Source organism: Athene noctua, chromosome 5 (genome assembly GCF_965140245.1).
Source record: "Athene noctua chromosome 5, bAthNoc1.hap1.1, whole genome shotgun sequence".
NCBI classification, from domain to species: Eukaryota; Metazoa; Chordata; class Aves; order Strigiformes; family Strigidae; genus Athene; species Athene noctua.
In genome coordinates this window covers 60982970-60997325 of record NC_134041.1, presented here as the reverse complement: position 1 = coordinate 60997325, position 14356 = coordinate 60982970, and the positions used below count along the sequence as shown (strand labels likewise).

Sequence of the window (14356 nt, the reverse complement as noted above, 5' to 3'; positions counted from 1 at the left end):
TAAGTCAGACTTGTTTCCAGCAGGTTCTGTACCTTCAGAAGTTGCTCCAGGGTTTGTGTGTTTGTCAAGTGGCCATAAACTGGGAAAACCTACCCTCTTCTCTCCTGCCTCCCCCTCCTTTCTTTACCCCCTTCTAGCTCTACAGCAGAAGATGAGGGAAGCAAAATTAACTGGAGACGACCATGAAAAGAGTTTCAAAACATTCCACGTATTTTCTCTGCATAAACATGCTGTGAATTTCAAATGTACACAGTGCCAGGGCACTGACACTCAGACCCCATGAGTTCACCCAAGTTAGACAAATTATGCTGCCTGATATCTCATTTGTTACAGTTTCTTGCCTTTCATTCATTCATTCATTGCCAGTGGCTGAATTTCACGTCCGTGTAGGGGAGAAAAGGAGCCTCAGTTACTGAAGTTAACCTCTTGTGGTGAGATCAGTAACTGTGGACTTTCCAGTGAAGAATTCACAAGGAGATGGCTGCTAGCCTTACTTGCCAAGGCAGCAGTTGAAACAATGCTGAATTTTGGCAGGTATGAGCAGGAGAAATGCTGTGCTATGGAAATGGCCACTGCAAGCTCCCTTCTAAATCTGCACTGTTTGGCCCACATCAATAAAACAAAGTAATTTAAAAAAAAAAAAAAGTTTACATGTCTTATAAAAAAACTACGTAAGTCAGTGTTGTGGTTTGAATAGAGGATGGTGCTGCTGAGCAAACCTGCCTGGCAGACGGCAGTGGCTGCGGCTTCAAGCATCATATCCCGAGTACAATTAATATTAACCTTCAACTACATCAGCAATCTCTCTGCTTTCATCAGGTCTCATTTCCTCCCTGATAAAGAGCTACTTACTATAAAGTAATGCAGGACGTGACGAGGGGATTCTTTTCTGAATGTCCTTTTACAGCCACGTTGGTCCTGGCAGGTACCGGGTCAAAGCACCTGTCCCATACACCAGGTATATCTAACAGTAACGTCTCTTTGCCTAGAGCCTGTGCATACAAAGCCAAGGGCCTGGCCGCTGCCAGCCCCAAGCCCTGCCCTGCAAGTGCGTGACATCAGTCCCTCCTGCCTGATCCACTGTGTCTTGCTAGGAACCAGAAAACGTTGAGTTTGCATGGCAGCATCATGGGAGGTATTTGCATTGTGTGACCATTTCTGAACCGATTCCATTCAATGATGAGCACCTTTAATGCCGTTCTGCTGAACCGGTTTTGATAGCACATTTTATTTATGCAATACTTCCAAAGAAAGGAAAAACTCTTACCTATTGTTCTTCGAAGATCTTCACATTGGCTAATGTGAGGGAATTTCAAGATTTCCTTCCACTTTTTGCTTTTGCCTTTGCGTTTCCCTCCACCCCCTGCAGAGAAAGAAATACCAGGATTAGATTGCTTTGGGGGCATAGCCACAACCGGAGTAAAGTCCAATCACAGTTCTTATGAATATCATTAATAATTAAAGCTGAGACATTGTGAGACATTGTGAGTAGATAGATGTAGACAGATCTGAGCTTGTCTGGGCTGAACAGACCAAGGAGGTGTCATGTGGCAGATGATCAGCATGTTAGAAGTTGGAAGTTCAAGCCTGTGGCCCACCAGGTCCAGTTCAGATGATAGTCCTGAACTGAGCATCTTCCACATCATCTCTGCCCCAACTGACAGCCATTTCGCATGAGTCAAATAATCTTGTAAAGTTACTGCTCAGATCTTTCCAACTTCCATCTCATTCTTGTTTTGGGATGAGTCCTGATTCCATCTCAAAAGAAGAGCTGGAAACTAAAGACCAAGATTCAATTCTTGCCATCCCCCTCTCAGATTACATACACCACCCACATGGCATTATCCCTAGTGTTACACACTCTGGTCACTGCTGCTTCCGCAGGAGGATAACAGGAGGAGGAAATTAATACATCTTCATGAAGAGAAAATATCTTTTTGGTTCTTTTTTTTCCTTTCTCATTCTTTCTTCTGATTTCTGGAACTGGACTGTTCTCAAGGTGAACAACCTAGCTGGCTTCCTCCAGCTCTGGGAGGACCAGTTCCAAGATCCTGAGCCCCTCCACACTGATGAATCTTTCTCATCAACATCCCTTCATGAACACCCTGCTGCAGGCATCACTGGCATCTCTTGGAGCCACACCTGAGCGTATCCAGCCAAGCTATCTGCTCTCGGTGTTACTCTTTCATGCTGCCCACACTTTCCTTGACTCCCCTTCCCTCCACTCAACCTCCGCATCTCTTTTTCTCTCTCTCCCCTTTCTCCAGTTTCTCAGTTCTTTCTCCTCCTCCACTTGCAGGTGTCCCTTTCTAGTTTACATCAGCAGTGCATCAAAACCAAGCATGTATTTTTCGTGTAATTTTCAATGTAATTTTCCACGTCTTTTTTTTTAAAGAACCTTCAAAATCTACTGGCTTGATTTAGACCTTTCTATTGCGGTTCCCAAATCAGAGTGCTAAACCCTCACTTTCAGTCTCCAGTGCAAAGATACTTTTTCTGATCTTTTAAAACATGTGATGTTTGCTTTCCTACTTTAATAGCTCACAACTCCAGCTAGCTCAGGATGGGGAACCTGGGCACCAACACCCCTGTCACAAGAGCACCACAGCTCTGAGGGTCTGTCTCTCGTCCAGTGCTCCTTGCTCCAAGGGGATGCCTTCTGCACTGGGCTCTGACCAGTGACGGTAGCGTTTCCAGCACACCTCACTTTGCTCCTTGCTGGGATCACTAGACATCATGCTGCCTGCAGGGTTAGGCTCCCTCACCCCAAGCAAGCCTTGTGCAGGCTGACATGCTGTGTGTGCTCTTCCCCAGAGTCTGCTAGATGGGCACGCACATCTGAAGCAGCTCAGCCTAAGAGGACGTTTTTAAATTTTTCTTCTTTTTTTTTTTTTTTGTATCATTGGGCACGTTTTTACTCCAGCCCTCACATGGGTTTCTCTTTTATGCCCCCACATTTTTTACGCTGCCACATCAGCTTTCTGCAGAGGGTAGGAGGTGTGGTGTGGTGCTGGGGGTTTCATTCCCAGTTCATTTGTGTGCCTGTCCTGCTCACAAGGAGAGGCTCTGCAGCCAAGGGAGAAAGAGTATCCCTCCAGACATGAAAGCCCAGATACAGACTGAGATTCTTCGAGTCGCTGTATTTACTGAAATTCAGTCCCTGCACACAAAATCTGATTCACTTGAGTTTATTTTACATGCACTGGCACGTCGAATGACTAATTCAGAGCCGAGTTAATTCTGTAGAGGGGCTGGTAGAGTCACAACTGCAGATTGAGGGTGTGTTGGGTACTACATGATATTGCAGGCTAAATTAGGAGAGCATTGACTCAAAAGGTAGCAGATCATTACAGAGAAAACATGAGCTTTGGAAAAAATGAGGTATTTCTCTGTGGGGCATTTCTGATCATACCTTTGGCACAGGAGTGCTTCTTCTGCATTTCATCTTTTATTCCTTTGCTTTCGGTGATCAATGGTTTTGTCATTGCAGAGCTTGCTTTGAATTATTTTAAACTCCTTATTGACAGGAATTCATTGTACATCTTAATTATGCACTAGCCATGAAGGAACTACCTTGTTTGGACTGTTGGAAGTATAGCTATGCTACCCTTCCCAGGAATTAGTCTCTGGCAAAGCACAGAGAGCTGTGACTGCCTCCACACTATGCTGCATCATGCAATGCAGATGTACCCTTTGAGTCTTAATGAACTCTTCCTCAACCTTCTGTCTACAGTGCATCCCAAACATTCCTACTAAAGCTATTTCACAGAATCACAGAATCATCTAGGTTGGAAAGGACCTTGGAGATCATCTGTCCAACTGTTCACCTAGCACTGACAGTTCCCAACTACAGCATATCCTTAAGCTCTAAATCGACCCGACTCTTAAACACCTCCAGGGATGGGGACTCCACCATCTCCCTGGGCAGCCCATTCCAACGCCCAACAACCCCTTCTGGAAAGAAATACTTCTAGTCTAAACTTCCCCTGGCGCAACTTGAGGCCATTACCTCTTGTCCTGTCACTTACTACTAGGCAAAAGAGACTCATCCCCAGCTCTCTGCACCCTCCTGTCAGGTAGCTGTAGAGGGCGATGAGGTCTCCCCTCAGCCTCCTCTTCTCCAGACTAAACCCCCCCAGTTCCCTCAGCCGCTCCTCGTACGACCTGTGCTCCAGACCCTGCCCCAGCTCCGTTGCCCTTCTCTGGACACGCTCGAGTCATTCAATGGCCTTTTGTAGTGAGGGGCCCAGAACTGAACACAGCCATCCAGGGGCGGCCTCACCAGTGCCGAGTACAGGGGTAAGATCCCTTCCCTGTCCCTGCTGGCCACGCTACTGCTGATGCAAGCCAGGATGCTCTTGGCCTTCTTGGCCACCTGGGCACACTGCTGGCTCATATTCATCCAGCTGTCAATCAACACCCCCAGGTCTCTCTCCCATCCCTACAGCCACACACAGAGGCTGTCTTGCTCTCTTCTGTGGTCTTCTGGTCTCAAAGACATTTGGTCTTGCATTCTGAAGGTCTTAGGTATGCTACAAGTCACTAAGAAGCATTTTGTGGGCTGGAGTGGGCCCTGTGATGGTCCATTCACCAACTCTCCTAGAGTTCTGCTGTGGTCTCCAGTGACTGCAAGGGTTGGATTCAGCAGCTCGAAGGGTCTTCCATTGGCTTTCATCTCCCCGAAAGCCCACTCCTGCAATCCTGCACAGCTGCTCCTGCTTCTCAGGCTGCGACCTCTACTCGCCCCTCTTTTCCTTCTCTTCCAGGGGCCTTCCTACACACTCCTTGGTGCTCCTGACCTTGTGCCTCCTCACACCATACTTACACTTCTCTGCCCCCTCCCTTCACACACTCCTCTGGGGAATGATCCTTCCTCCAGGAATTCTCATTTCCTTCCCTTTGCCAGTCATTCTCTTCGGCTGCATTTTCTTCCCTAAACTATTGCTTCATGTTTTTCCTCACACTCATTTATCTTGTAATCTTTGAGTTCCATGCCCTGATGTCAAACCTCCATGGGAATTAAATGAATCAAGTATATATTTATTAGTACTGGGGGAAGGATGGGAAGGAAGGGGAGGGCCAGGAGGGAGGGAAACAGCTGGGCTTGTGTCACAGCAGAATGATCCCCCTTTGAGAGCCACAGGGTTTGAATCTGGATTTCTGGATCCCTTCCTCAGACTGTCAGCTCTTAGAGAAGCTCATCCCATCTCCATGTACAAATGTGTGCCTCACTTCTGCCTGCTGCCTCTCCCACTGCACAGACCCACTCTGCTCTTACCAGGGAATAGACAGAGTGGGGTGCTGTAAGGGGGTAGGCAGGAGCTCTCTGCTTAAGGTATGAGCAGGCACTGGAGGAAGTGCACGAGGTATGCAGCTGCTGGGGCAGTGATGCCTGCTAGAACAGGATTTCCAATAATTTCTGGACACAGGAGGCAACAGGAGTAAGCCAGATGAAAGCATCATTTAGGCTGCATCTGCTCAACATTGGTACATCTTCACCCACTGAAGGTGTACTCTCTAGCCCAAAACACGCAAGATTTGCTTCTCCAGCTACCTTTACAATAGTCCTCACAAAATGGTTGCATCTTTAGCAGCATCAAGCTGTGCAGAACATTGTAAAATAGTCCTTTGCTCTAAATGACATCTCTGAGATTTGTGCAGAGATGAAATGATTCTGCTAAGCTGGGCCAGAATGCTTTTAAAATCCATTCGATGTAAAATATATATTGATATATTTACATTGGATGATGTATTTCTGACATTAAATTTCCATCAAAAATGGAGAAGGGCTCTGTGGTTCCCTGTTACAACCGTGGTCGATACAGCCAGTGTGTTCTCTTCTCTTCTGTGGCCATCCTCCAAAAATAAGCAGCTTTGCTGATGAATCATTTGCTCTTAGCTGAGTGTGAAGTAGCATTACTGTTTTGCCTGTGACGTCTTTATGTTAAAGATTCTGATCAACTGCTTTAATCGACCTGACCTTTCCGCTCTCAGCTTTTATTGTGGAGCCAGCAGTGTTTGCTGGCTCCAAATATTAATTCTAGGGGGGTTTGAAGGACACAGTGCAGTGAGACAGCTGACACAGGGTAAATTGTCTCGCGGAGCTAAAAGCTAAAAGGGGAGGTTTCTCTGAATAGGTCAGTAATTTTGCAGGTTGCAAAAGGAAGCTTTTCACGCATTGCCTTGATTGCTGTCTTTGCACTGTCTATTCTGCACAGGAGAATTTGCAACCTTCAAGGCAGCTTCTCAGGGCAAGACTTGACAGACGTGCCATGTTTTAGATCCGAGTTCCATCATATGGTGTTGGAGGGTCTGACTGCTTTAAAATCTTGTTTTGTTGATGATGACAAAAGGTGAGCTCCCAGAAACAGCATGAAATCTCAGCTCCATTCCCTTGCATGCACTTAACTCAGCATTTACGAATCAAGGATTGAAGCTAATTCTCTAACATGTCAACCAGTCCTACAGGAAACAAAAGCATTTGCTCTACATCCTACCTACTGAAAAATACATGGCATTTTTCTTATCATCTTGTGATGCTGGATGGCAAATCTAGCGCTGTGACCTCTGCCTGCAAGGAGAGAGACACAACCAGAAGCACACATGTAAAACATTTGCGAGCAGGAACTAACCCTAGCCTAAGGTGCCTACTTTTTTGGCTTCCGTTATTCAGGATATACATATTTTCCTAACACCGAGAGGAGTTAGAAACGTACCTGAATGTTGTTAAGCCGGTGAGATACTAAGTGGCTTGTCCAAAATGACATGAGAAATCAGATAGAGCAAGGAGCTGAAGCCAGGGCCTTGACCCTGTTCATCCTGCTAACAACAGGATCAAGCCATGCTCCTGCTCACCTAATTAAAGATATTTCATAACAGAGTTAAATGCAATGATGGGTGAAATCATTCTAGCATCACGCTGTAGCATCTTAAATTCATGCCTCAAGCCACCATGCAAGGTGGCTTTTAAGCACGACTAAGCTGTCTTCATACTTTTGCTCTGTTCTTACCCAAGTTGGTAAGCCTGCATCACACCCCATGCTGCCAGGCCTGGCCAACCCAAGACAGCCAAACATTTCATTGCCTTCAACTATATTATGTTCTATCTAGTTAATCCACAGTTTACTGAATCCACAGATCACTGAAGGATGACTACAGTTTGTGTCTTCCATTTCGCAACAGTAGCTAGGCTCTCATCCAAGTCCTTCCCAACAAGAGTACAGAGCTCCTCTATACTCTGATTGCAAGGCCTTGATTACACAGCACATGAAAGCAGTGAAACAAACTCCACAAAATATTAAAAATAAAAAAATCACAGTTAGTATCTTATTTCCACACAAAAGAAGTTTACATTTCTTCTCCTCTTCCTCTTGCCACCCTTCCTCTACTCACTCTCTCCCATCAAAGTGTATGCAGTTATATGGTATATATGGAATCACCGTATTAGACTAAACAAACGGTCTGTCTAGTACAGGACCAACCGCAGGCAGGTTCAGAGAAAGACCTTAGAAAGCTGTTTCTAAAGTATTTGGAAAGCAGAAACTTTCTTCTATACCCTACTAATTAGATATGGCTAACTAAACATGAAGGTATATTGCTTTCACAAATTTCTTCTTCTTTTTTAGAATCTATGCTACTTAAATTCAGGCTGTTCTTATGCTCCTGGTTAATGCCCTGGACTGTTGAATGCCCTTTTGCCTCATGTAAATCCCAGAGATTAACTGTGTATTTGTGAAGGAAAAGAACACCAATTTCAAACTGCCTATTTTCCTGGAGTGTCTCTTCCTAATGAGACAACATGAATAAAACTTATCAGCCCATCATTTTCCCCTAAGAATTCTTCATATCGAACACATCTAGCCTCCAAGGTAAACAGTTCCACCCTTCTTAGACCTGCTTCATGTGGAAGTTCACCCAGGTTCACCATTCTTCTCTCATATTAGTTCTACCTATGCTCAGCTGTATTAGCAACTGAAAATGGTTTGTTTTCAGAGAATGAAAGGCACTGCTTACTCTCTGCCCTCCTCATCTGGGAAAGCAGGAAAAAAAAACAGGAACCCTGATTTATCATTACAAGATCTTAGATGATACTCCTGACTAACCTGTGCTTAAAACAAGCACTTAACGAGACCTTAGGAACCTCTTTATGAATCTCCTTCTATGTCCTTTTCCCCAGGGAAAAGGAGAAGAGAATGAGGGCTGGATTTTCTAAAGCAGGCAGGTGTCCACCATCCACTGGGACACAATGCCTCTGCAAACCAGTCTTTGGAGGCTCTTGTTTATAAGCTACAACAAGAAGTCCGCAACATGCCCTCAAAAGACAATCACGTTACATAGCTCCTCTTATTGATGCTAATCTGCCTTTATCTCCCGCAGCCTTTTTTGATGAATGTGACTCTCTGAATAGTCACAGACCGTGATAACGGTTTTGTGCCCATCTTCCCTGCTGTCACGGCATGTTTGCACATAAGTCATCCGCATGTTGCTACAAATCCATAAGCCTGACAACCACTGTGTAAAGCATTCCATTGCTTTTTGGAAATGAACAGCAGATGTATTTCATGTTTAAGCCTTCAGAACCACAGAGATGGGAATTTCATAAGCAATAAGGCAAGCTTCTCCCCAACAGAGTGAGGCTGGCTTTGCAATCTGGTTACCAGAGGACCAGGGGGCAAAATATTTTGTATACAACTGGCATCTAAAGTCCTGTTAATGTTGGCTTACAGAAGTCACTGCTCATAAACAAATATTTATTGCAGGAATATCTACCTCCTATTTAAATAAGAGGTCAAGCAGTACTGCAAATACTGATGAGTGGCAGAAACATGACTTTAGTAACACATTTTGTATGTTAATAATAATGTGTATGTTAATATTATGCTTTAATAACATCCACTACACTGAAGGGACAGAGCAGGCTAAAGGATTAGTCTTTGAAGACTGATCCTCAGGGCTTGACTATCGTATGTCAAGGCCATTTTGGTACTATTCTAGGAATACAAAGAAGCCTTTACATTAACTACCTTTATGCCTTGTCAGAGCACACTGAAAGGATCTTAACTAAACTGAAAAGACATGCCTTTAATTTTTTCTGTTAGTCTTGAGTGGCATCCCAAATTGTGGCACTCTCCATACAAGTCTGCCTACATCCTCCATTGGGCATTTTTAATGCACATTTGAGATTATTTCAACAAGTTGTCTTTGGGTTTTGTGGGCCAGTTCACCTGAGCTGCACTGCTACACACGTTAACAGGGAGTTTGGTGATGTGATTTCCCTGGATGCAGCCTTATATTCCTTTGTGTAAGCACCTTTAGTTTGTCTGTTATGGTGTCTCTCTATTTTACGCCTCGTATTTTAAATGTAGTGTGTTTATCTGCAGCTGATGAATGAGCAAAAAGAGATCATTGGCTTTTTTGCCACAAACAAAAATAATCCAAAAGAATCAAAGTATACTGAAAATTTACAGTCTATTAAAAAACCCAAACAAACAGTAAATTTTATAAAAATAAAACCAGTTATCATCTAAAATAGTAAAATTAAGCACAGTCCAAAATCTGAACCTCTTACAAAGTTAACCAGGCTACTGGAGCAAATCCAGGCAGTTTAGTTGTGTCTGGAATATATTACCATGTACTGGGTAGTTCAACAGGCTGTTGAGATGAACTGAGTTGGTGGCTTCAAGTCGAAAGGTGCCTGGATAGTATTTGACGTTGGAGTTGTCAAATGTGGCATTGTAGAGACAACGCAACAAGAGAATCTAGAGCCGCTGTGCTCCTTTGGAAGCTGTTTCTGGACCTGTAAGGTCTCTTAGAGGAACATGCAGAGGCTATGATGTCTGAACCTGGAGACTATTAAGAGATTTTGTTCATCAGTGGTGTAGGTAGCAGAAAACGTCTGTAACACTTCAGTGTTGATGATTCCTATGGGAGAAGCCTTTTGAAGAGAGCTATTGAGAATGAAGGCTACTACCCTGCTACAAATGCTAAATATCTCAGTGGAGTTTTCCTCCAAACTGGAGCTGAGAGTCAGTATTTCAAAGTTCTAGAAAATTCTGATTTAAAGACATTAAGCCATTTAATTTTGATAACATTTGAGTCATCTCAGTTCTCTAACGTCAAAACATTATCATAGAACATATCAAATAGAGTATTAAGATATATTATATGATTGGAACAAAATGGGTACGGTAAATTGACATTCTTTACTTCGTTAAAATGATGTTTCTATATTGTCAAAAAGAAGCTGGCAAAAGCAAACCCTTTTTTCTTTTAAATAGACACTTTCCTGCAAATCCTTTTATTTTTGACAAAACTTCATTCTCAGAAAGGAGGATTCTTTTGTCAGAAATGTTCTCAGCCATCACATGTTTTGAAGCACACAAGAATTAAACAAGGAACGTGGCCTCCCCACATCTGAATGTTCAAACGAACCTAAATTCCCACATTCCTTACCAGTTCCCTTAATTTACACAGCTGCAGTTTCCATTGACTGTAGGAGACCTGCTTCCCATGCTTCCAGAGAAAGAACGCAAATCCCTGCTCCAGAAATCCTCCTTGAATAGGGCTTGATAACATCTTTCCTGGAAGGAACTCCTCTTTAGCAATGGCTTTTTAAACTTATGACCTGTTCCATAAATTTATTACCCTGTTTTAGTAACACGTATGCAAGCTGCTAACCAATGCCTTCGAACCCAAACCCGTAAATGCAACTCGTCACCCACACAGAGTCCATAGATTGCCCACTGCCCATGTAGATTGCCCAGGAGCATGTGTAGTCCTGCTGGGTTCACTGGCATTCTTCAGACAACACAAATGCTCTTAGGGCTGGCCCCTAAAAGACAAAATACCTCGAAGAGACTTGTGAATCCTAGTTAGATGCTGAGAAAAATGACTAGAAGTCTGAGAAGGCTCTGCAGGTTTGCTGCTCCACATTGTGCAATTCTGATGTTTAGCGGCACAACGGGCATCACAAGACAGGCAGAAGGAACACACAATGAAACCTGGCCCCGGTACAGGCAAATACATGGGGCTCGGCTCTTCTGAAAACTCTGGTGACAGCTCTAGAGGGAGAACATGCAAAAACCCAGCCCTGAGCAGAGAACGATGTGGGTTCGCTCTGTCCCTGTCAAAGAGCTGTGTGGGCTTTTTCTCCTGCAAATAGTTCTGCAGTCTCTAAAAAAAGCACTTAGCCTCTGTGTTCCTGACATTTGAGTTTTATAAGGAGTATTTCTGAACTGTGGGGAGGAGATCCAGCTGGATGGGAGGTGAGAATTCAAGTGTGTTCCTATCAGCAGTCTGTAGCCAAGCTCTGAGAATTATGTTCTCTTCTGTTTTTTTGCCCTCACCTAAATAAACTTACCAACAAGGCTAAAGAAAAGAATTTTAGTAATGTCATGAAAAATTAATGATTTGAGACAGGCTGTTTTATTAGGCCTGACTGATTTATTAGTTCCACCTAATTGGTAGAATTGGTAAAGCTTTGAGATGTTCTGATAAGAACCCAAAAATCCAGATGTGTTTTGTTTTCCATACATAAATAACAGCACACTCTTTCAATTTAGATGGTTTATGTCCGAGTCAGGAAAACAGTCATCAGAAAAGCAAGAAAGAAAAAGCGTAGAGTCTCCATGAAGACGGCAAAAGAGCACACCCCTCAAACATCTAGATAGTCCACCTTGAGTGCTCAACCCTGCTCCCAGGCAGGCAGACTAACAGACCCCAAATGTTCAGAGATGCAACACACAGGTCTCAGCTATGCAGAGCCTGATGCAAAGTGACTCTTTGTGCTGCCTATGCATGCAAATACTCCACTGAACTGGTGCATTACTGCAGCCTCTCCTCCCACATTTAATCCCATCAAACATACTAGTCCGGCAAAGGTACTTCCTCAGGTCCTGCTTGAGTAGGAGGGCACTGAGGAAGAGTTATCAAGGCGCCCAGTATTTTTTTAATCTTGTGATGTTTCTGTATTTTTTTCAGTGGTCTAGAGGACCATTAAATCAGTCTCATGGTACAAGGGAGATAGCCCAACAGCCATAAGAAGTGTCCTTCAGTGATATCTGGCTGGATTAACCCTTCTCTTTCAACACTTCACAGACAGTTGATGCAACAAAGCTAAAATTTTGAAAATCAGGCTGGGAACCTCCTAAGAACATGTGTACAGGCTATAATGCCAGAACTGGTTTAGAGGAACATCTCTTCTGTGACACTTTAGCCCTTTCACTTCCAGAGTCAGCCAGATAGAAATCATAACGTGTCTTAGATTGGGTCACTTTCTATTTGAGATCAGGATCAGCCACATCTTTCTTTACCACAAAAAAAGATAATAACCCTGTCCATCTTCCCAGCTGTCCTTGGTCAAATAACATGTCAGATTCTCAGCTCAGATGTACGCATAAAGCATAAATTACATCTTAGATATATGACAAGCCTTCACAGGCTCTGTAGAGGAAATGTGGAGAGGGGGATGAAACCACCCTGAAATGACTGGTTACAGCGAGCATTTGACAATTGCAGTGACTGCCTGGCAGAGGGGAAAAGGTCCTGGCACACACTTTGGCTTTGGAGGAAAGAGGTGCTACGTGGGTGGCAGGGCAAGGGTGGAAGAGGCTGCACAGAGCTGATGCAAATGGATATGGTCAGCGTTAGGGAAGACTTCCCCCTCACTTAGCTACAGCACCTGGCTTTGGCCCCATCATCTTGTCCAGCAACAAGGTACCAGCAGCTGCCCTCTGGATCTCGCTGCCGCACCCTGCTAAATCACCCCTGAAATCATAGAAAACATTGTCCTCAAAAATCCCTGACAGCCCAAGACATGATGGTAACACAACTGTATGCGTCAGCATTTAGGATCATTATTGTAAAAGGTTACAGAAGGGATTCAGGTTAATGGAGGTAATCTGTGATTACCTGATGTAACAGATTGTTCTGCCAATGACTCACTCCTTCTGCCACAATATATCGCGGGTTGCAGCTGCAAATAGCGAGCAGGATGGAGCCGGCTCCCAAGCTAAGACTCTCCCTGTTGTTCAGAGAAGCCTGTCTAAGAGAGGGTGCCAAGCCACTGCAGGCGTGTGAAAGCCCAGCAGAGCTTTACTGAGGGGAGTGGGTCGTAGCGGTGTACTACAGTCACTCATTCATGGGTGTTACTATAGCTACCAGCTGAAGGACTCAACAAGAAAAGCAGAAATAAAAGAGAAAATTAGGAGGTAGAAGACAAAAAAGAGGAAACTTGTCACAAGTAAAGCAAAGGCAGAGGGTTCCTCTGATTAGCTAATGAAGTGCTTCAAAAGCAGCGACTGAAAAACGAGGCTTGAAGGCTGCATGGCATGAGCGTCAGATGATGCAAGCAGCTGGCCCGCTCTTGTCTCGCCTCTCCCACCCATCCACCCTGAGAGCTGGTGGTGCTAAGCACCATCTTAATAAACACAAAACAGCAGCTCTGTGCCAGGGATGGATTAATTATTTCCTCATTGCTCACAAAGTCCTGCACTTCCACTTGCTCTCCCTGAAGCCCTGGGGCCAGAATTAAAACAAGGTATTGATTTGGTCAACAGCCCCCCATGCTAGCATGGAAACAGGCCATGATGAACAATGATCCCACCACCAGGGGCTCCAGGAGACTGAAAAACCTAGGTACTGTCATAGCCTGGAAGATGAAGGAGGAAGAAGAAGAAGAAGAAGAAGAAAACACCACCATGCAGCTATCCCACACCACCCACACCTCCCAGTATGCCCTGACTCTGGTTCAGAGCAGTGCTGGATGCCCAAGCTAGCCCAACACACCAAAAGCAGCTGCAGCCAGGAACAGACACTTCTAATATGTACATAAATCTAAATAAAGGTATAATTCCCACTCACATGCTTTCCTGACAGCCAGCTGTTCCCTTTGCCTGCTGTTATCCTCACCTGAGATTAATGTCATTGTCTGGGACAGCTTATGAGCAATTTTTATTACAAAGCATATACATTTGGCTAGCGATGGGCAAAAGCTAAGCCTTTGAGTAAAGAAAATACTAGGGCAGCTCACAAGGAATGATAGAGAACAGATATCTGTGGGGTCTTTACCCTGGCTCTGAAAGCCAATAATGGCAGGAGGTCAGAGATCACCAGCTTAATTGTCTGATGAATTAATGGTGACGAACGTCTGTTTCCCCTCTTGTTAAAACTGACACCAGATATTTCAGAGAAAGCAGAAGGGCACTTGGCCACAAAGGAATGTTTTGATGGCTGAAGCTGAGATTGTTGCCAGCCCCAGCCGGTCAGAGCAGCGTGGGTCAAACGAAGTCATTGTAGGAAACTGCTGCTGACTCCAGCACAAAACAGAACCTACTGGGCCCAGCAGAGCAGCCACGGA

General features: G+C 44.4%; 1 protein-coding gene across 1 annotated transcript in view; it reads right to left on the bottom strand.

Moving 5' to 3' along the window:
- Nucleotides 1-14356, bottom strand: part of GRK5 (G protein-coupled receptor kinase 5) — a 165672-nt gene that overhangs the window by 92562 nt on the left and 58754 nt on the right. The window contains exon 2 of the mRNA XM_074907830.1: nucleotides 1268-1363. Within this exon, the coding sequence (XP_074763931.1) occupies nucleotides 1268-1363 (96 nt within the window). The remainder of the gene's footprint in view (nucleotides 1-1267; nucleotides 1364-14356) is intronic.